The 22,517-nt window shown below is 46.0% G+C and overlaps 6 protein-coding genes across 11 annotated transcripts; 2 read left to right on the top strand and 4 right to left on the bottom strand.

The window, feature by feature from the left end:
• Window positions 1–242: 242 nt before the first annotated feature.
• Window positions 243–1,368, bottom strand: LOC128306487 (uncharacterized). The gene is made up of 2 exons (XM_053044018.1): window positions 1,133–1,368; window positions 243–1,062 (listed from the first exon to the last, which is right to left on the bottom strand). Exons 1-2 carry the CDS (start codon window positions 1,366–1,368, stop codon window positions 243–245), a joined length of 1,056 nt encoding a protein of 351 aa, XP_052899978.1.
• Window positions 1,369–2,123: 755 nt separating this feature from the next.
• LOC128306358 (DNA polymerase subunit gamma-1, mitochondrial) lies at window positions 2,124–8,606 on the bottom strand. Of its 4 annotated transcripts, none has more exons than XM_053043839.1 (4): window positions 4,615–4,791; window positions 4,419–4,545; window positions 3,444–4,340; window positions 2,124–3,338 (listed from the first exon to the last, which is right to left on the bottom strand). In XM_053043839.1, the coding sequence occupies exons 3-4, from the start codon at window positions 4,255–4,257 to the stop codon at window positions 2,149–2,151; spliced, it is 2,004 nt and encodes a 667-aa protein (XP_052899799.1). In that variant the 5' UTR covers window positions 4,258–4,340; window positions 4,419–4,545; window positions 4,615–4,791; the 3' UTR covers window positions 2,124–2,148. The 4 variants fall into 4 exon arrangements, with proteins under 4 accessions (XP_052899799.1, XP_052899800.1, XP_052899798.1 ...); XM_053043840.1 differs by having other exon boundaries at window positions 3,444–4,288; window positions 4,385–4,545; XM_053043837.1 differs by lacking the exon at window positions 2,124–3,338 and adding exons at window positions 5,103–5,373; window positions 5,446–8,606 and having other exon boundaries at window positions 4,268–4,545; window positions 4,615–4,804.
• Window positions 8,607–9,032: 426 nt separating this feature from the next.
• Window positions 9,033–10,644, top strand: LOC128306418 (origin recognition complex subunit 5). The gene is made up of 3 exons (XM_053043937.1): window positions 9,033–9,049; window positions 9,143–9,764; window positions 9,844–10,644. The coding sequence occupies exons 2-3, from the start codon at window positions 9,171–9,173 to the stop codon at window positions 10,642–10,644; spliced, it is 1,395 nt and encodes a 464-aa protein (XP_052899897.1). The 5' UTR covers window positions 9,033–9,049; window positions 9,143–9,170.
• Window positions 10,645–10,734: 90 nt separating this feature from the next.
• Window positions 10,735–11,908, bottom strand: LOC128306419 (DNA polymerase subunit gamma-2, mitochondrial). The gene is made up of 2 exons (XM_053043938.1): window positions 11,143–11,908; window positions 10,735–11,012 (listed from the first exon to the last, which is right to left on the bottom strand). The coding sequence occupies exons 1-2, from the start codon at window positions 11,906–11,908 to the stop codon at window positions 10,735–10,737; spliced, it is 1,044 nt and encodes a 347-aa protein (XP_052899898.1).
• A 35-nt stretch (window positions 11,909–11,943) lies between these two features.
• LOC128306420 (glutamyl-tRNA(Gln) amidotransferase subunit C, mitochondrial) lies at window positions 11,944–12,758 on the bottom strand. 2 transcript variants are annotated; one of them, XM_053043940.1, is made up of 3 exons: window positions 12,639–12,758; window positions 12,242–12,582; window positions 11,944–12,184 (listed from the first exon to the last, which is right to left on the bottom strand). In XM_053043940.1, exons 1-3 carry the CDS (start codon window positions 12,648–12,650, stop codon window positions 11,944–11,946), a joined length of 594 nt encoding a protein of 197 aa, XP_052899900.1. In that variant the 5' UTR covers window positions 12,651–12,758. The 2 variants fall into 2 exon arrangements, with proteins under 2 accessions (XP_052899900.1, XP_052899899.1); XM_053043939.1 differs by having other exon boundaries at window positions 12,242–12,720.
• A 4,646-nt stretch (window positions 12,759–17,404) lies between these two features.
• LOC128306680 (bis(5'-adenosyl)-triphosphatase enpp4-like) lies at window positions 17,405–21,728 on the top strand. Of its 2 annotated transcripts, none has more exons than XM_053044263.1 (4): window positions 17,405–18,272; window positions 18,334–19,015; window positions 19,615–19,917; window positions 20,007–21,728. In XM_053044263.1, exons 1-4 carry the CDS (start codon window positions 17,883–17,885, stop codon window positions 20,213–20,215), a joined length of 1,584 nt encoding a protein of 527 aa, XP_052900223.1. In that variant the 5' UTR covers window positions 17,405–17,882; the 3' UTR covers window positions 20,216–21,728. The 2 variants fall into 2 exon arrangements, with proteins under 2 accessions (XP_052900223.1, XP_052900224.1); XM_053044264.1 differs by having other exon boundaries at window positions 20,019–21,728.
• The last annotated feature ends 789 nt before the right edge of the window (window positions 21,729–22,517 follow it).

Raw genomic sequence — 22,517 nt, forward strand, 5'->3', positions numbered from 1 at the left:
ATTGTTTCTTTGTTCACCGCGTCTAGGTTATGCTGGATCCTTTTGGATTGGTATGATTTTCTGTTTTGTTCAACATAACTTCTTTGGTAAAAGGGTGAGTAATACAACAAAACAACTTGTTTTGAGATCAACATAAACAATATTTATTGGTTATAGGAACATCATGGTATTTGAGGAACATCTCGATCAATCGATGAGCGTAAATAATACACGCAGAATTTAGCATATATTAGAAGTAGGCACTATTTTTTGTCTGTGAAAACGCTGTTCCAGACCGAAAGGAGTCGGCGAACAGACGGACGGTCATTGCGCGCCAGCGCTGTGCAACAATAAAACAGCGCCAACAGATCGTCATAGTTTTGGCCGAGCTGTTCCTCGTCCGGCATGGGCGGTCTAGTGCCCAGACACCCATAGTTCAGTTCATTCTCCAGGCGTGCCGGGCACGTGTACTGCGGTTGCAAGAACAACGGCAATGGCGCGGTTGACATTCTTGCAATGCCGCGGCGTCGCTCCCGCCGGATGTCCAAGCCAATGCGCTTGCGCTTATACGCTTCGTGCATGATGAGCAATTTGTCCCGGTTTGGCAGCGTCCTGGTCTTTATGCCAGGGAACAGGTGTGGCGGCATAGAAGACATCATCTCATATATTAAGAGCCCAAAGGAAAACACATCCACCTTCGCGGTGATGGTTTGGGAATTATTCAGCAATTCCGGTGCCGACCACAGCCCGACTGTAAACTTGTTCGGGTCAATCGCTTTGCCATTCGCCATACAATGTTTGCCACCCGCTTCCCCATCGGCTAACTTTGCGAATGCGCAGGACTCATCCACGAGTACATGAAACGAGCTCAGTTGGCCATGGATGCAGCCCAAGTTGTAATGCAGATATTTCAATCCATTCAGCACATCGAAAGCCACCGTTTTGATGTTGGCAGCGTCCAGCGGACCGCTTTTGATCAAATATCGCACCGATAAGAATGTGGCCAACGAGCCGGCGCGGCACTTCGGTTCCGAATTTTCGATTGTTTCGTTAAACAACGGCAATAGGGGATGGATGAGCTGCCTGCAAAAATTATGTGAAACAAAACATATTTAAGCGAACATATATTTAAAAAAGGCACACATTAGCTTACCGCATTTCACACGCTTCCTCCGCATCTAAAGGTTCTTCGCGTGCAAAGAAATTGCAGCGTGAGTTCATATTCTGAACAAACCACGGTGAAACCCCATTTTTGGTGTCCTCATCGCGTTCGATGAAGCGCAGCTCGAAAAAGGCTGAACTGCGTCCCAAATGCTGGAGCAGCGTTGAACGGCGCGTAACCTTCTTCAGGCGAGCTTGACAATTGACCGGGTTGAAATAATAGCTCATTGTGTTAACTTTTGCTCTTCCGCTCTTTAGACTGCAAGAAAGAAATACACACAGCTGCTAAGAATTGGTAATAAATGGCACGGATGCACCCGGGCAGCTAGCAACGGTCGCTCAATTCCGGTGCCGGTACGTCGGTTGGCGAAAAACGTCACCCCGGAACCGTATCCGATGGTTCCCCCACCTCCCCAACGCGGACGTGGGTGCCGTGGTGTTGATAATGCTAGAAATGGCCACAACCAATGTCTCCCAACAGGAATTTACATACCGCACGGAACAACAACCACAGAAACACTAACGTTAACCGCACCGAAAAGCAACTGAACACATGATGAACCGACAGAAACACGTCTAGCAAAATCGCGATCGAAGTAACCGTTGTGAATACAGATCTTACTTCGAATGACAAGAAAAGCAACATCGAGGAGAAAGGAAACAGCGAAAACCAAAGCCCTTTGCACATGCGTCACATCTCCGTTTTGTGACACCTTGGGCGTATGAAATATTTCAATAACGCCTTTCGCCCTACGGAATTCGCTCGTTGGCATTGCAAACCCATTCGCTAAACATAAATGAAATCCAAGAATGAAATATGAATTTTATTTATTTTAGCAACAATACATGAGAAATATAGAAAATAACAACCTAATATTAATATTAAACATAAAGCCAACATTAAACCAACATTAAACGTTTATTGCTCTTATAGACATACGTTTTTTGTTTTTTTCGCACTCACTTCCAGTTGCAATTGATGCTAATGAACCTATATTTCATCCGCCATTATTTGCACAGCACCTTTTCCCGACTGGTGTGTGTGCGCCGGAAGTGAACCACCTCGGCCCCGATCGTACCGACGCTGAGCGAAAGCCCGATCAGCAGTACGTAGAACGCGAACTGCATATCGAGCACGGTAAGCACCTTAAAGCTGGACTCCATCATACCCTGCACGAGGTGCCAATCCTTCAGCGTCCAGCCGTACCGTGCCTCATCGATCCAGTGTTCGATCAGCCCACCGCCAACCATCCGCAGCAGCACCTTGTTGAACTGTTCGCCAAACACGGACCGGTGCGGCATCACGTACGCGAGATTGTACGTCCGGGGGCACTCCGGTATCATGTGCAGCTGGCGCGTGGTCATGTAGATGGCATTGTCCAGCGCGAGCGTTGTCTTGCGCGTGACGGTGGCAATCGTACCGAGCCGGGCGACGCGCGTCAGCATCGATTCCTTCACCGGGAGATGTTGCATACGGGCGCGCAGTGAATCCATCAGCCGGCTGTAGTTGACCGCAAACACATCGTCGATGAACCCGCGGTACTTGACCGGTATGCGCATACCGGACGCGTCCAGCTGCTGCAGCGTGCCGATATCGGGGTAGTACACCGGATTGACAAATACCGCCGCCAGGCCGGATTGGTACAGGGACACAAACACGAGACTGACCAGCAGCAAACCGGACAGAAACAAACGTTCCACACCGGAGCGGGTAAACCGTTGATACGGTGCGCTCACCAGCAGGATGAACGTGTCGATGTACAGCTGAAGCGTTTGGCGTCCCGGTCCTGCTAGCCGTATGGTGCGCGAGTGGTTAAACAGTACCGCCAGCCGATGGCGGCGGGACCACAGGCTGGCGGCGGCCGCTGGTTGCACCACCCGGACGCACCACCGCAACACACACCACACGCACGAACAGCACAGCCCGAGCAGACACAGCAACGCCCAAATGTCACCGGGAAAGATGTACAGCGGCAGCAGCGCTTCCGGTATGCGGCTTGCCTTCTTCACCAAACAGCATACCGCGTCCGAGTACAGCCCGGCCGTGAAATCGATATCGCGCGTGGCGTAATCCTTGATGAAGAACCCGGTAAACACGATGTCCACCTCGCGCCGTACAAGTCGTCCGAGAGCGCCGGAAAAGCTACCGTTCGGTAATCGGTCGCCGAAGAGATCTTTATCTGCCGGCACATGCACCACTGAACTCGTTCGGTAGGGGACAGAGAAAACACAACGTTCGTATCATTAAACACCGGGGGAAAGTGGTAAAACATGCGTTGGGTTTTGTATCGTTTGTTGCTTACCGGTAGCGTTCAGCACCCGGCAGAAGACATCTCGCGCTGTTACATCGACACCGGTGTAAGCGGTGGGACCTGGTTTCGTAGCGTCCACCACGGGATTGCTGTATACCGACCGAAACACCTCTATTCGTAAGGGATAGCCAGCGAAGTTGTTCGGTGGTATGGTGGGCAATGTGTCGCCCGCACCAAGCTCCACCAGGGCGCCATATGTCGATTCCGCGCCGAGCGGTTGAAATGGATCGTACCCGTACAGCGTGTCCAGCATCCATACATACACCCGATGGCTGCCGCGTTCCGTCCAGATGCGTTGCAGTGTTGTCAGAAGCTGCACCCGTTCGACGCGTGCCGAAGACGATCGGGACGGATCGTGCACCAGCAGATACGTACCGGTTGGATCGAACAGGCAATCGTAGCTGTTTGCCTGCGATAAATCACCATAAATGATGTATCCTTCCCGTTGCAGCGGGGCGTCCTGCGGTTGATGGTGGGGAAAAGGGCTGGGACGCATTTTTGCGGCATAGCACTCAGTGTCGTACCCAAAATCTTGCCCGCACAGCATTGCGGGCGGTGTGTTGAACCAGCGCACCGTGCGGTGTTGCAGAATTTGCTGCAGTAAATGCCGATCACGCTCATCCATTCCGGTCGAACTATTCACGATGTCGATATGGTTGATGGTAGCGAAGATTTGTGCGACAACGCGTTCCATTCGTTCGTCCGGATTGTGTGCAACCGTTTCTAGCAACGAATCGCTACCGGAAAAGGCATCAACGAGCTGTACCACAATTCCCCAAAAAAAGCATTGCCGTCCGGGAAGCATCGCACGCCCGCGTAAAGGATCCGATACATGACTGAAGGTAGGTGGCAGACAGTAATCCAAACCAAGTTTAGCGCCCGGTTCATCTACATCGAAAAACAAACAACAATGTAGCTTTTCTGATGCGTACCATTCGATGTTGAATTTATGCAGAAAACAAATACTCGTTAACCGCGGACGGCTGATAGCAATGCATCATGCATCAATCAGTGGTGTTGTTGATAAATATTGTATGCGATGGCCGTTTGTCATTCCTCAAGATCCGTATCCGGTGCAGCAACGAAGGTGAAGCTAACAAATAGGTAAATGGATGATCGAATCGTGCTTCATTTATTCATGCTGTATAAGGAGAAAACTCACTTTCATTTCCCACTTTTCCGGTAACACACAACCCGCAAGCGTGCCCTAGTTGCAGCAGGTGGTACGGCTTCTCACGGGGGTCACAAGAATGTATCCGGGGTCGTATGAAGCAAGTCATTGGACTTGATTTATCATTTGCTCTGTTTTTGCCAGTGTGGAGCTGTGTGAACGTAGTTCCTTACGTTAGTTTCTGTTGAGAAGTATAGAAAAGGAAATGTTTTAAACTGTGACCGGAAAAGCGTAAAGAATATTATTTTCCCATTCCGGTTTGCTCTAATACTAGTATTGCGACGTAAGAAACATTGTGCAGCACTCCAATCAAAGCTGTAAGAAATCTACTTCGAAAGACTCAATTAGAAAACTTTTAGAAAACTAAGGAATTATGTATGGAAAGTGGTTCACAATGGAAACTCACTAATAGATACGAATAATAGACTAACAGAAACGAGTCAAGAGCAGTCCAGAATCTGAAAAGAGCAAAAGGCTACCTCGTCTTTGGCTTTTTTATCTCGTTTTCCCTTTTCGGCTGTCTGCGATTGATGCCACGGCCAGCTGCCAATGTCGCGCTGTGCTGGAGTCAAGCGGGCCAGAGTTTGGTAAATGTCCAGTGACTCCCCGTCGGGTATGCCATACCCAATGCGTAACCCGTGTGGGTTTGAGGGCGTTCGGCAGTCATGCTGTGCCTCTTTGCGCAGTACCCGGTCAACTTCCACCGACGAGAAGAAGGCTACGGACTGGGGAAGATCACGAAATCCAACGCTGAAATAGAAGGAAATAGTTACCAGTTGCTAACCATGCGAAGGAAGTATAGATTCAGACTGTCTATCTTACCGGTGTACGCAGAATGATCGCGTCAATAGGTTCGTTACGTGTAGTGCTAGTGCGGCGTGATGTGCGTACCGTTCCGGAACCAGATACCGGACCTCATCGTGGAAGCTCAGACAGAAACGCAGTTGACCACCAGTGCTCCCACCCATCAGCCACCGCATGCAGACAAGCATCAGATGTAGAAAGTCGACGGCACCACTCTGCACGACCCAGTTAATCCGTGTCGGCAGGAATCGGTCCTCCGTACCGTGTTGTGGTTCCAACGCTCTGCTTAGTCTGCCGTTCAGGAACGGTGTGACCGGTTCGGCACTCCCCGCGATCGCCTCCAACCGATTAAACATGGCACTCTCCGTACCACCTAACCAGTGGGGCCCATCGTACAGCTCACCCACGGCCTTGTTGCACACTCTCGCCAGTCCCAGTGCCTCGTACGCCGACGAGCGAATGGGTTGCGATGGGTACTGGTCACGGAACTCCTCCCGCAACCGATACGTCCGGCGGCCCTTCGTAAGCGCGAACATCTTCACCGCCTTTGAGCGTGCCTCCGCGCCGGTAAGTGTCGGGTTGAACTGCTTCAACAATCGTTCGGCAAACTGCTGACCAGCACCGTATATCCGGGCGTAGTTTAACACCTTGGCGTGATCGCGCGATATGCCGACCGCTTGCGCAGTTACACTGTGCATGTCCGTCCGAGTTGCTTTCGTACCGCTCAGTGTCATCCACCCGAATGGTGTGCCACCGTGCAGTCCGGTACCGGCGTCACCCAGCACGGATGCAATCCACAGCTCTTGGCTGTCGACATCTGCACCGACCAGCCGATAACCAGCCGGCGCCTGTACCATCGCGCGCAGTTCTGATCCGACGCGTTCCCGCTGTGCGTTGCTGGCCGTCATCCAGGTCGGTTCCATCGCACGGCGCGTTAGTGTCCCACAGACGACTACCTGCGGTATGATCGCACCGACCGTACTGTCCCGATCACGCCACACTACCAATTGCCCCCGAATGCGGTCACGATTGTTGCGCCAGTAGGAAAGCATCCGCGCGATCTCAACTACCCGTTCGGCCGCCCGTCCATCCCCGGCGAGCACATTCTCCGAGAACTTGGCGAGGAAATCTTTCGACAGTGGGTTGCCCACCCGATGTCCGGTCCCATCCTTGTGGGGAAGTTGCAGAAAGTAGCAACACCCTTCCAGCTCCACATTGCACCAAACACCCGCACCGTTGTACGCAGGATGTTTGACTGTGGCGGGAGAATCTTTCCGAAATCGATAGTAATCCTTTCGGCTGATCGTTTGCTCAACGTTCTTCGCGAGCTGATGCAGTGCTTCCCCGCTTTCAGCAGGTGAAGCACCCGGACGTTTAATCTCCACCACAGGGCAGGTAGCAATTAGCTGCTCTAGTGGAAGCGCTGGATCTAAACATTCGTCTTCGTCTCGGGTGTATTTAAACGGTACCAAAAAACCCCATCCATGCTCACGGATGTAATGTAATGGATAACCTTCCCAGCAGAGTGAAAGCAACTTCGGTGCAATTTGCATACCGGTGCCAAGTTTTCCGGACGGTCCAGGATGCCAGTCGTCAGTGGTCGGTTTGGAGCAAAGCTTACGATACCATTCCGGATAGCCCGGGAGCAGTGGACGACGCACCGGGAGTCGACTAGCCGTTTCATACAGATAGGCAAACTTGTGCGCCAAACGGGAGGCTTCATCTTTTTCCGCGCTTTGACCCGTCTGACTATCCCTATCTGACGGTACGTTTTTCTTGGTCGGTTTAACTGCCTTTAGTTTTAGCTGCTGCACGCTCCAATCCTGGTCCCATAGCCACAGGTCCCGCCGGTATGCATTGTCGTGGAGTAGTGCACACGCAGCATCAGCCCTTTGCGCCAGCTGATGCTTCGCCTCCAGGTCGAGATCTTCAAACGCAAGATCAGCCTCGGTAAGGTAACGCGTCCAGTTCCCATTGACCGGTAAATATGCACTGCCCATCTCGAGCATACCAGCAAGAGTGGCCGGATGTGGAAAGCGTTCGCAAAACAGTGGCCACAATCGTTGCAGTACGGTTTTCGTCGCGCGTACATCTTCGGCACAGTAGCTCATCAGGCTGTCATAATCGGCCCACACATCTTGCAGCGTTCCCTCGACGAATGTATCCCGTTTCGTTTTAACAAGTTGCTTACCTCCACAATACAGCGCGTACACATCGGCGAGATTGTTGAGGGAACTTTGCTCGCTCCAGGTGGCATCCTCCGCCGGTAGTCTCTTGCTAGATTTGAGCATCGCTCGCTGGTAGCTGGTGATACCGCTTACGCACACGTGCAGGGACATCGTATCGAGAAAGCGTAGACCGGTCGGATGCAGATTGTACTGCTCACGTACACGTGCCCGATCGTATGACGCATTGTGGCCGATAATTACACGTGCCCTTCGGTCCATTTCGGTACCGTTCGCGTCACTCTCAAGCGGAATCAGCTCGGAGAGTTGATAATTGGTGGTGCGCCCTGCATTGTCCATATACTCGTTATTCAGCATCAAAGGACTCATCCATGAATACCAGCATCCCTCAGTGCCGGTTGCCGTGGCCATTACTGGAAGTGGTCCTACCTTTACACAAACTTCCACATCGAACACGAGCGCTACATCGGTCGGAAAGGGAATAACACTCGGTGTACCCGTTGCCGGATCATAACATGTCCAGCCCGGCGTTCTTTCCCAAACCCTCGGCATGGCAGGGGTTTCCACAGGCAGTTGCTCGACAGCACTCCTATACGGTTTACTCTGCTCTTCGGCAATAGCGTGAAAGTGTTCCTCAATATTAGCACCCCTCAGTGGGGGTAGCTTTAGCTCCACATCTGGCAAAAGTACCGGCTTGGATGCATCAATCCCATGGCGTAACAGATCTTCCTGGAGAGATTTCACCATACCCGGATCAACTCGCCCCGCAGGATTATTTTGTTGATTCGGTCGAAAAATCTGCCGGTACAGTGGTTGGGAAAGCATTTGTATGTTCATCTCATTCATGCGTGGTCCATCGTCGATCGGGTTCGATCGTTCCGCAGCGTTTGTGGTGGCTGCTTTTAACCGGCGTACGGTGCTGTGCGGGAGAATATCCTGTTCCGAGGCAACTTGCCCAGCACTGATCCATCGTCGGTAGGACGCAAAGCGCATGATCGCTGAAACCGGAAGGTTAATGTTTACACTACTTTAGCACGCTTTTTAACAGACGACCCACTGCTTGCGCAACGTAAGGACTTTTTCAAAACAAATAACATTAAAAATCTGACAGTTTGTCTTTTCCCCTTGCGCACAGTGGGATTGTCAGAAGTAAAAGCAGTAAAAAAGAATTCATATATTTTTTTATTTGAAAAGTTGTCGGTGTTAGTTATTAGATAAATTCATCATCATTCATTAATTCAAAATCACAGATCAAGTAATATTTAAATTAAGCTAGCTAAGCAAAAAAAAAATACGAGAGATAGTGTTTTGCGATTTCATCCCGTATTCTTAGTGAATGTGTTATAGCACGAAAGAATTGGAAATTGGTCCATTGTTTCGCACAAGAAGCTATGCAAGACAATTTAAAGTGACGCTACGTTCGCCTCTGCATTTAGGTCCGTAAAATAGTGATATAAAAGCGATACAATCTATTTTGCATCGAGATTATCCTGTTTTAATGTGCCGTTTTGTTTTGTATTCTTGCATAGCTGTAATACGTTCATAGTGAAGAACATCATGGAGGCGTGCGTAAAACATATTGCTACGATCTTTCCCTGTCGCGATGCGATCGTCCGGAAGCTTTACCAGTATTACCGTACGGGCGATCCGTTTCCACCTGCTCTCTACATATACGGCCAATCATCCACCGGTAAAGCGTCGATTACGCGCGAAGTGTTGCGCAGCGATGGAACCGGCTTTAGATGCGCACACATCAACGCGATCAGCTGCTACACCAACAAGATTCTGTTCGAAACCATCGCCCGGCAGCTGGAAGGAACCGAGTTAACGCAGGCCAACAATTACAGCTACGATCGGAAGCTGGAGCATATGAAGGATTTTCTAGCGGTGCTTCAGCAACTTAGCCGGGCCGGATCGTACGTAATAGTGGTACAGAATGCGGAACGCCTTCGCGATATGGCACACAATTTGTTACCTCTGTTTCTGCAGCTGCCCGAAGTGACCGGTTTGAATATTTCCGTCGTGTTGTTGTCTTCATTGTCTTTTGAAAAGTTCTACACGAAAACGGGCCTACCACCGATAATAAAGCTGTTTGTACCGGAGTACACGCGCAACGAAATGCAGCGAATTCTTATGAACGATTACAATCTGGTAGGTGTTGCTTTATTGCTGGATTCAATAATGACATATCATGCCAAACCTAATTCTTTTGCTCTTCATACTATTGCAGCACCTTCAACGACTTGCCGAAGTCGGTAAGCCAGATAAGAACACTAACCTAAAGAATCTGGATTGGTTGTCCGATGTGACGCTTGAATTTCACCGTAATTACGCAAATTTGTTTCTTGGCACCTTTTGGAAGGTTTGTCGCGATGTTAAGGAACTTCGTCTGGTCGCTGCCGAATGTTTTCTGCCTTACTGCGAACCATTGCGGGATGGCACGATCCCAGCAACCGATTCCATTAACCTATGGCGTAACATCACCAAAACGCTAAAGATAGCTCTCAGCACAATATACATGCGGCTCGGAACGCAGCATACGGGTACGAGCCGCGGGATTAGTGCCACTACGTCAAACTGGCTCCCACAGTACATTGAGTTGCCGTATTACGCCAAATATCTCCTAATAGCCGCCTATCTGGCCAGTAACAATGCAACTAAGGAAGATAAACGACTGTTTGTGAAGAATCACGGTAAGCAACGGAAGCGCCTACAGACGGTAAATGCACGTGCCAAGGTCGTGGAAAAAATGATTACCAAGCTTGGTCCGAAAGCGTTCAACATCGATCGACTGTTGGCCATCTTCTACGCCATTCTGGATGAGAAGGTTGGGCTAACGTGTAACCTGATGGCGCAGATCTCGACACTCGTGCACCTGAAGCTGCTTACGTACGCATCCGTCGATGGTGGTACCGGAATTTTGGACGGATCCGTCACCCGGCTGCAGTGTACGGTTGGGTTAGATTTCATCATGCACATCGGCCGGATGGTCGGCTTCAATGTGCGCCAGTATTTGAGTGATTTCTTCTAGTTAATCAAATCGAACCCGCGGGAACCTAAAATTGTATTTGACATCACTATGTTTTATTTCAACTGCATTTGTTTTTATTGCTGTACTATTCTAAGCGTTTATCATTTTTAATAAATAGCATGGCAGATCGGACAGGTGAATAGTTTCGGAGAGGGTAGTATCGCGAGATCGAAGCTGCAGTAGGCCGGTGTGAAGAGTTTGGGCGTTGAGAAGCAGCGCGAAAGGTACACCAATTTGATCAAGTTCTGCTAACTGAAGGACGTATTCGGGCTGATTGTGAAAGCCATCGTATACGGATAGTTTGGCCGCTCGCAGTACGTAGGTTAGATGTTTCGAAAGATCGATCAACTCCTGTTGCAAGACGGCATCTGGAAATAAAGCCAAAAGTTAAGAATACATTATTTTCAAACGATACGCTATTGATTTCAATAAGGAGAAAAATATCACTCAATAGTGTATACCTTTCTACTTGAACATAAATTACCAAAAGTGCCTTACCTTGTATATAATGATCCTCTATGTGACAGATAATGCCACATTTAAAAGGTGCTATTTTGCGATGAACCTTAACACACTGTTCCAACGGTGCGCCCTCCAGTGCGTCCATCAGGATGGCAAGAATAGCGCGGTGAAGGTTATTGGAAACACGCACGATGGCGTTGGAATTCTCGAAGAACTCCAGATCCAACCGTTCCAGCTCCACGTCAGTTTTGTGCTCTGACCGGTCTAGAAACCGGCAACAGATAGAAACGGATGTTGTCGGGTTAGTGCGCTCGGTTTGGCGCATATCGGAGATGAAATACCGGCCCGGATCGATGGACAACCGCATCCACCAGATCTTGCGCTGTCGTTGCAGCTGATAAAGAAACTGATTCCCCATCGATGTCGGTAACAGATAAGTTGTCGTGAGTTCTAGCGTTTCGGGCAGATCCAGCATAAAAGCATCACCGATCGGTACTAGGTTATTCTTGCGACCGTGCTCTGCCGTAATGCCGAAGGGAAGCTTCGTTATTTTGTTCTGTTGTTGAACGAATGCAATATTCTGCTTCAAACTTAAGCTACTTTTACCAAAGAAAACGGGCACCGAACTACTGTTGCTTACTGCCGATTGGTTCCATTCCGCGTACAGATTACTGGATAGCTGGTGACCAACGGAAGTTAGCATAAGACTGCGTAGAATAGTTTTGTCGAGTGAAAAGTCCAGAAATTTACTCCGCCTGCAAGCTTCTAACAAATCGAGCATAGTTTTACTCGGGCGGGCCATACCACTACAACTGTTTTCGATCCAAGCTCAAATGTTTACGAACGATCGGTGTGTTCGAGCGGAATGTTCCCGGGTGGTGCTACAAAATATTCTTCCTCCACCAGGGTGGCGTTTTGCAGTACTTCGGCTTGCAGGTTTCCGTCATCGACCGTATCCGAACGCAGTGTCAGCTTCTCCTGCTCCAGCACACAGTACAACGGTTCCACACCGTTCGTATCGATGGGTAGAACACGCGATGCGAATTCGATCGAATCCTGCAACGTTCCCAACGCCTCTCTATATACATGCGAGATCATTTTAGTTGAAAGAATGACAAAAGTGCTTTTCACTTACCCGCTATCGAGATTGACGAGTGATAACCGTTCCAGGAGCTGAACTGTTTCCTGACTAATAGCTATGGATGATGTTTCTGCTTTCCCGACACTCGTCTCTGAGCGATGCGGCTGCTGTGGGACTTTTGTTTGATGCTGGAATCGTTTCTCCGGCCAGCTTTGGGTGGACTTTCGGTTCTCAGAGACTGGCTTTGGTGTGGCATGCAGTGTGGAATTCATTCGAAGCGACAGTCGCGACGCGATTCCACGCAACATGTTTAGGTGAGCAGCAAACATTAAAACAAATTGTCGGAGCTGCTGCTGTTGATGCTTGGAAACAATCACAATTAATACCGCACCGAACTGGAAAAGTAGAGGTAAGATGAAAAATGGTATTTGCATCTATGTTTGGAGTTTACATTTGCCTGCATTTGTCACTGTCAAGAACAGCCGCGGCTTTTTGCATAATTGCGGAAAAAATCAATATGTTTTGCAAGTGATGTATATTTAGTGCAAAAATTGCCTTGCACAATGAAAATAGCGACAAATAAGAAAACGGATGTGGTTTATTTTTGCAACACCCTTTTTTGCTTAAGGTTTATATGTACGCAAGAAGGGCTGGACTTTTGCGTTTGTCATTACAATACCTAGTGCACTGCACTGTAATAACTGCCAATACATAGCAGAAAATTACCATTTATTTTACGTATCTATTATAAGCTATAGTTTATTCAAAATCATTCACCTTATTCATTCAACCATATATTCCAACCGATTTTTCAATCGATGTGTTGATCGGAACTGTCAACTTACGGCTTCCGGTTTGTTGGTAAACGACTTTTCAATTGACGTTTACATTTGTCACTTGGTAATTCTTTGTCGTTCAGCTAAACCGTTTCATTTCTTGTTGGGAGGTCTATTCAGCTTTCGCTTCAGATTTTATAGCTATGCTTTTCTAGAGTCAACGTTATTCAGTTGTGTAAATCAGTGATCCTGTGTAATTTAATGCTGTTGTAATATATTCTTGCGTCGCTTGACTAAACTAATAGACGAATTGCAAAACGATTACAATAAAACACCCTCAGGTAAGTGCTGCCCGATGTTTGATTCGTCATGTCTGCTGTTGCAGGCAAAAATTGCAAACTGCCTATACTCTACTGCAGTATAATAGGTGATTTTCCTATTCCAATATTCCTAAACACGGTATTAAGCATTAGTGTAAGTCGTTCAGGTGTTTCGGGCTATCATTTGCAGTTTGCTCTGCCAATTTGATGTAGGGCGTCGGTGTTGATCCGGTATTGATCCGGGGAGTGGAGTGGAGGGGGGGGGGGGGGGGGGGGAGGTATGCTTCGGGCAGCGTCGCCATACTTTTTCGAGCCCTTTTGTACCAAACTATCTATGATGTGCTTGGTTTTCGTACCGCTTAATGCACTCCTTAATATACAGCGGGAGCACTGCGGATGCACTCCTTAATATACATCAAAATTTGATCACTGTTGATCCAGTAGCTACGTGAAGCAGAAGGAAGGGGGGGAGGGGAATGGGGGTGTGCTTTGAATGACGTCCCCATACTTTTACGAGCCCTTTGCTACCACCTACCTACGATATACTGCTAATGTTAACTTTATCCAGGACCCAGAGCTGTCCTACTTCGTCTGCCGTTGCATTATCCACGTTCATTCGGAAACCGTGGTACTCGGGTCCCAAGCTTGTGCTTGGTTTTTGTACACCTTTATGTACTCCTTAATGTATATGGCATTGCTGCAACAGTTTAGTTATCTATTGAGTTGTTGCTTGAGTGCAGTTGTACCTTAAAATTGATGCTAAAATCATTGGTGTCCAGGGTGCATGTAGCATTTCTAGTCAGTTCCAGAGCGTCAAACTAAGCGTTCCATTATGATTGCAACATGCGATCTGTGTTCTGGGAAAGAATGGAAATATTAACATCAATGCGTTTATTTTTTATGCTTATAAAGAGACACGGATATTGAATGTTAACTGATAACATGTTAGGATATTTTGTTGTTTCCAACGTCCCGGATAATGTAAATCCGCTTCAGCATGAGTATGTACAATTAATTGTAAAACAATTGCAATTGGTGTAACGTGTGGTAATTGTGCAATGAGCAAAAAGCTTATTTTAAAGGGGATATCCTTTGATTTTTGCATTATCTTTTGCTATATATGCTACCTTTTTTATCAGGAACAGACAGGAACAGGCATGATCTCTGTTCAGGACAGAGCCTGCAGTTGATAGTTAAGAATAATGGTTGAGGCCGATGATATGTGGGATAAAAGCAGAAGCTTCCCTTATATGTTACGTAGCGATTGCGTACGGAGGCAGGAGCTCCTAAAAATAATAATTTAAGTAATTTAAATTCATTTCTATTTAAACATATTTTCCCCCTTTTTTCCAGTCGACCGCTGATCAGGAGATAAAAATGCAAAGAAACAGTATTCTCCACAACATTGCCGATCGTTCACGGAATGGCTCAGTAAACTACCAGGGCCAAATGTTTAGAAAAATTATGAATTCAAATGATAGTCTTGGTCGGCTGCGTATGACGTCGTACGCGAACACAGAATCCGGTGCATTCCACGCTCTTACCTGGAGCAGAGACGGTCAACTGTTGTTGGCAGGATCTGACGACCGAAGCTTCACGATCGCGAACCCATTTACTGGATCCGCCATCAGATTTCTATCTGCCAAGGGGTCGAAAGTTAATAACGTACTCTTTCTACCCAGTTCCGAGAACAACCAACTATTGACGGCTTCGGACAACGGTCGCGTGGTGTACCACGATCTTAACAAACGCGTATGCGGGCAAGCCCTCGCCCAAATATTCAGATGCCACGGTAACAAGGATGTAAGAGACCTGGATAACATGCCAATGATGCCGGGAGTATTCTTCTCCGGCGGTGACGATAACACGGTTTGTATGATTGATATGCGCGAAAGCGTTCCATACTGTATCAGCAAATTTATTCAGACGGAGACACCGGTGACAGCTTTGTCGGTGGGACCAATATCCCGTAATTACATTGCCGTCGGCTGTGAGGACAAATGTGTCCGCGTCTTTGATCTGCGTAATGCAAAGTTACACAACAACACGACTAAACCGGTGCAGACGTATCACATTCCATGGTACATGCAGGGTGATAAGGTAACTTCGGTCACGTATGATCCTTACGAGAGGTATCTACTGGCCAGTTTTGAAAAAAACCATTTGTTTCTCTTCGACATCGCCAAATATATCGCGACAGACTCATCATTTTTTACATTATCATACGAGACTTTGCTTGCGGCTCATGGCCCAGCAAGTTCGTTACCAATATCAGCTTCGCAAGACGGAACGAGTGATGATGATGATGATGATGATGAAGAGGAGGCTGAAGATGACGATAATAACGATAATAACGATGAGGTTGAAGTTGTTGCTGAACCTGAAGTTCATGATAATAACGATGAGGTTGAAGATGACAATTCACGGCACGATAATAATGAAAATAACGACTCCGATCCTATCACTGATAGCGAAGAAGATTCGATCGAGTCCGATTCCAGTGATTCCGATGATAGTGATCATCATTTCAATGAAAAGCTTGAAAGTGAAAGGAAATTGTATACTGACAATAGACAGACGCCAGGGGACTATATTGTCAAGAATTACCGCCCATGTGGAAGGTAAGTTATAGTACATTTAAAATTAATTTTATCACTAATTTGTAAATTTATTCCTCAGTTACAGCGTATTATTTACCAAGCCTGCATTCTGGGGCGATAAGTATATCTTGGTCGGTGCGGATAATGGAAAAACGTACATCTTTGATCGGCTATCACATAAAAGCAAGGCCAAGCTTCTTGACGATGTGCAGGTCGTGAATTGCGTTATACCAAATCCAACTCAACCCATGCTAGCAACCGTTGGCAACGACTCGACTATTCGTTTTTGGACACCACAAGGAATCCACAACATTTTCTACTCATGTAAGTACGACGCTTCGGAAAAATATGTCTTCATCATCATTCATTCATTGGAGTAACCATTTGGTTCTATATATCTAATTTGTAACATTGATTTTACTTTTGCAACCCTTTATCCCTTTTTATTATTTGTGTAGAACGGCCAAAGCGTAAAACATCCGTAACATCCGTCTTCCCTTAAACATGAACCAGCCTTGCCCTGCCGGTCGGTTGAACCAGCCGGTCCTTCTGGTTCGCAGAACTCGAAGGATATGTGGCGGTTTTCATGATACTACACATATCTACAAATGACCTTTTTGTCCTACAATATGCAGAGTGAATCAATCTAATTAAATTAGCACTTCCAATGACTTTGGACATTCGACATTTCCTCTCCTGACTGGAATTGCCAGAGCGAGAACAACCACTGATAACCCTAGCAACATTATCGTTCCTGTTAACTTGAAGTTGTTAAAGTTATTACGTTTAAATGCTCTATTGAGAGCTTAATGAATAAGACTGAGAATGGAATCTCGAGCGGAAGGTACAATTAATCGTTTAGTTCACATACTTACAATGCGAGAAGATTTTCGTTTCGCATACCTGAAACAATATTGCAGATATTTTCATTGCATTAAACAAAACTTACTATGTTCAAGCACAAAATGAAGGCACTATCAGAAGATTGCTCTTGCTATTTTTCTGCAACCTTCAGCACACGGTTGATTGCTGTCATCTGCCACAACAGAACATAAACATTTTTGCAATTTACTTTCTACTACAATCTGTAGATAATTTCATTCAATAAAAGCTTAATTTTATATGTTGCCCTTACGAGCAAAATCATAAACAATGCGTACAATGTAATACAATGCGTTCAAAACATCAGTGGGCAGGGTTTTAGACAGGTCGTTAGCTAAACGTTTATGCAGTGCTAGAGTTGAGTTGGAATTGAAACGTTCACAAGTTTATACATTTATTATTTTGATTTTGCCATATTTATAAAGTACTTCGCCCATGTACATATGAGTAATGGTGATATTTAAGATTTTTATTATTTTAATCGGAGCACAAAGAGCTTCAAACTAATCTTACGAGCAAATGAGTTTGCTCTTCTCATCCGTCACGGTGATTGTGTTTCGGTAGTGTGTGTGTCTATTTTTCTAAAGTCGTACAAAGCAAGCGAAGGAACAGGTGCATTACCGCGTAAAATAACTACAATACAATACCCCTGCAGTCAACCTAAGGTTCCAGAATTGGGCCAAAACATCTACCAACATTCTATTCACTTTTTGCGTGCATGTGATCAATTACAGGAATCTTTAGTCGTGTCAGGATAATAAAATCCTCGCTTGAAAGTCAGCTGTACTCGTTCGGGCAAACAACGTTATTGTGCGCGAATCTTAAGTTTTCGCTAGGGAGGTTAAGAAAAAGGTTAATTTTTATAAGGCAGTGCAAAAAACTATAACAGGATCACTTGGAAAGAGCACTTGCCAGGCAAGTGTGCGGTGTACGGGTTTGCCAAGTTCGGTGGAAGGTTACGCAAGTGCGCGATACGTGCAAAAGGGGGTAGCGAGAAATCGAAGGGTTCTTTTGTTTTGGTACTACGCGGATAATGCAGCGTAAGAGAGGGCGAAAGTAAAGCCAGCTAGAAAACAACGTACAAAGAACAACAATCAATTCGCATTCGAACATCGTCATGACCAGCACGGTGTTTGTGCTGGAGGTGTTGCAACTGCTACTGTTGCTGCTTCTTCCTGGAAAGGCCAGCTCGGATGGTACTGATGCGGTGGCTGGCCGTGCGACCGCCCCGGTGCTAATCGTAGTATCGTACGATGGCTTCCGGACGGAGTACCTGCAACGCAACAGTTCCGCTTACATCAACGATCTACGCCGGAACGGCACAACCAGCGCATTTCTGCGAAATGTATTCCCGACAAAAACGTTCCCAAACCACCACAGCATCGCTACCGGTGTCTACCCGAACGTGCATGGTGTGCTAGCCAACGGTGTGTATGATTCGCTGCAAGGTCCGCTTAATTATTCGTATGAATTGTTTCACTTCAACCCAGAACTGTTACCGATTTGGGTAAGTTATAAAGGCGAAAGAAATGAATAACAAAAATCTAATTGAAAAGGATTTTTTTTAGGCACTGAATCAATATAATGGGGGTCACAGTGGATGCATGATGTGGCCTGGAGCAGACTTTGGCTACGGACCGCGGAACCTTACCTGCAGCCACATGCAACCGTTCAATCTGTCCGTGCCCTGGATGGAACGGCTCGATACGGTATTCCAATGGATACGGGACGCGGAACGACCCGCCAATCTAGTGTTACTTTATATCGAAGAGCCCGATTACGATGGCCACATATACGGGCCCGAATCAGAACGAATCGAGCAGCTGGTGGTGAAACTGAACGACCTAACGCGCCAACTGCACGCGAAGATTGCCGAGCAGCGATTGCAGGAGCGCGTGAATGTGGTGCATTTGAGCGATCACGGGATGGAGGTGCTGATGCCGAAGAATTTTATCAATCTAACATCGTTGGTTGCGGCCGACCTCCGGTACGACACGTACGGTACCACACCGGTGCTGCAGATTGTACCGAAGGTGGAGCAGGACCGGTCGGAGTTGTACCGGCAGCTGAAGCGTGCGGCCGATGCGGACGGTAGGTTCGATGTGTACATGCAGGAAAATTTACCGGCCCGTTGGCGGTACAACAATACACGGCGCACCGGACCGATCACAGCGGTGGCACAACTTGGCTACGGGTTCGACGATATGTGGCAAACGGTCGACTACTATCGGAAGAAATTCCGCGTCGAAGGTAGGTGTGCTTATAAATTCTTTTATGTAGCATATGGTATTTGTTTAATATTGTTATTGTATAATTATAATCATTATTTACCTTTTGCGTTTTACATAGTAGATCGAGTTTAAACGTTAAATCTTGTTGTTGATGATGAACGTTGGTGAAAAACGTTAAATGGTTGCCAATTGCATTAAGCAAATATCATCAAAAGTAAAAAGGTTTTACTGTGGTAATTAAATAAATTTGGACTAGAAACTCTCTGGAGTCCGTGTCGTACCGTCTGAGGTTAAAGGATTGACTCATGCCACCGGCGTTTTGTATAATGTTACCCGCCGTTGGTAAATCGCCTATTTGCAGGAAACCTTACAAAGGTGTTGTTGTGTACACATTGATTGTAAACGTAAGAACCCAATTACGTACCTAGTGTTTTTTGTTTTGTTATCGATGTAAAATGTTTTCAAAGCTGTTCAAGCTGGAAAGAGTATAGCTGTTTACCACTAGTGTTTAGTAAATTTGATTTAGATTGATAAATCTGAATATTCATCAAAAGAAGTGCATCTATTCATCATCGTACCTTCTCAGTAATTGCGCCTAACAAATCTATCCCTTTCCAGTTACTCCCGATACTCCGTTCGGCATGCACGGGTACGATAATTCGCAGCCCTCCATGAATTCTATTTTCTTCGCGTACGGTCCAGCCATACGGGAGCAGCTAACCGTGGACCCGTTCGATACGGTCGATCTGTACTATATGTTTTGTGGGATCCTTAACCTCATGCCACCTTCCTATCTGGCTGGCAACGTCACCCACATCCAGCACATACTGCGCAATGGTTCGCGCGACGATGATGATGACGATAACGTTCCTAACGGTGACGGTACAGCAGATACTACGACACGGATCGAAACAATCCTCAGTAAGTTGATACAGCACCTCACCCCCAAAAAAAAAAGGGTACCCACCCATATTCTCATATGTACCATTGCTTATCGTCGTTAATTGCAGTGATTTTTGCAGGCAGTCTTATCGCGTCCTTTGCCATTGTGAGCCTGTTTGCATTTGCTGTTATATATCAGCGACGGAGACGCGAACACATGGTACCGCCATATCTGTACGAGGAAACGGAAACGTTCATCGACGAAGGTAACAAGATGCTGCACACAAGCACCACCAATTCGTCCATCAATGGTGATGTTATATCGGTTGACGTTTGAAGCAGTCGGGTGGAGATGAATCGCTCGCAACATAGTTCGGGCTGGGAGTTTTATACAGGTCCAGCGCGGCTACGACTAACGAACATCTTTTTTTTAAACAAAATTGCTGCGGGGAATTTGGAATTTTGATTTGAACATTACGTTGAAAATTGCACCTTAAAGGATAATTGCGAGGGTGGTAGTACTACGAAAAAAAAAACGAAGCGAACAAATTAAGCAGTTGAGCAGTTGGGAAGTTTTTTTTTACATTATATATTTTAACTGTTTTTTTCATCATCATCACGAAATTGAATTCAGCAATCCCAAAATGACATGAAATTATAAGAAATAATTGATTTGGTTAAATGAAATGAACATTTCTATCAAGCGACAGTATAGCCACAAAAACCAGAACGATAGAGAGGAAGAGAGAGAGAGAGAGAGAGAAAGAAGAAACAAGTCTAACCATTATCTATTACACTGAAAACTACACGAAGAAGCCTAAACTGAAAATATTTCCCAATAACTTATTCTTGGCGAATTGGGGCTGGCCTTAAGCCACTAGAGGATCTATCTATCTACACCAACTAATGTACATAAAAACCTAGTCTATATCTATATACAAAGCAAGAAAGGAAGGGAAGGGACAATTTAAACAAAGAAGAAAGCGTTCGACTTACGGTTTTTAATACTTCATCGTGCCAGGAACGGTTTTCTTTTTTTTTTTTCAAACAAGTTATCAGAGATGCGGAGGATATTTGGAAACCTATTGGACTGTACACTCTATCATATTGCTGCGAGAGGGCGGTTTATATGAGAAAGGACGTAGCGAAACAAAGATGCACGATTGATTGAGTTATTTGGAAGGCACATTTGTGATGTAATCGTTGCAGAATACGACCTGGGTATTCTTCTGAGCTATACACATTGTCGCGCAGAACATGGCGGTGCGAAGTGTGATTGTGGTTTGTTACAATAACCCAAGCGAACGTGACACCAAGTGGTGTGTTGAATTCAAAGAGATAAAAATGGCAGTGAAGACAACATTTCGCAACATACATATAGGTTACCGAACAGGTACTAGTTCGTTGTATGCAGCAGTAGCACGATGGTTGCGTGATGATGAATAAGTATGGTAGTAGATTTATGTCGTCCATTCCCCCTTTTTCGCACGTTTATGTTATATATTTCGTCAGCAGGCAACGAAACGATATTCACGTGAACAAGAATGCGCCAAAAGAAGTTGGAAGCAAAGTCTTACACAACACAGCCATCCACGCTGGACAACTGGATACCTATGGTTTAAATGAAAAAAAAAGGTTAAAGCTATCTATATTGTGATATTTTTCTATGCGAGTATCTAGGAGCAAGGGAGATTGTAGTGATAGAAATCGAAGGTAACACGCAAGGTCCACCATTCAGTGGCATATTAACGTTTTAAAATGGTCAAGTGTGTACTAGACTCTGGGCACACGGGTGCTGTTGTCTAATTACCAGCCAAGACCCTCGTTTGGTTGTGGTTTTCGAGCAAGGCGAACAGATGGATGGGTGGGGTGGGGAGGGAAGGGGGGGGGGGGGATTATTTGGAACATAAACATTCGCAATTGCCAAATCAATTATAAGTAGGACAAATAAGGGATGCGAGGGAGAAAAGAAACGCCAGAACACGGTAAACTATGATTCGATAATGAGTACCGCTCCCTCCCCTTGCAGATAAGAAAATTAAGACACACACATGCACACACCACACAAAGTGATTACCAATGCCATATCTATCAGTAGATACCCCCAGAGGATGACCGTTACACCGGGGTTGGAAATAAAGGATAATCTTTTTCCATCTCCAGACGAATGAAATCAAACAAAGAAGTAGTTCTTTACACAATTTATTCTTTGATTTCTACTTTCAATTCTGATATGGAAAACAGTTTGATGGGAATAAAAATTTTAGGAGAAACATAGAAATGCATCGGTTTTGTATTGCTTTTCCTGTTCATGTTTAGGTAGCGTTATTTGCGTTTATTTTAGTGCACGATAAAACCAACAAAATAGAATGCACTTTATTTGGTTCCGTTTGAAACAGGTCATTTACAATTTTCAAAACCAAATATTTATAAGCATAACGATCAACTTGATGAATATATTCTTTGATGTAAATAATTATAGTTTTGTAGTTTTATATTTTAATATAAAACCATTTTGTTTTGATGTATAATTTTGTGTTTTATTCTTCCTAGCCCTTTCACAGTTACGCATCCAACGGGTTTTCTAAATTAGATGGTAAATAACAAAATGCTCCGAAAACACATCCTTGCAAGAAAGT

Source organism: Anopheles moucheti, chromosome X, assembly GCF_943734755.1.
Source record: "Anopheles moucheti chromosome X, idAnoMoucSN_F20_07, whole genome shotgun sequence".
Lineage (NCBI taxonomy): Eukaryota > Metazoa > Arthropoda > Insecta > Diptera > Culicidae > Anopheles > Anopheles moucheti.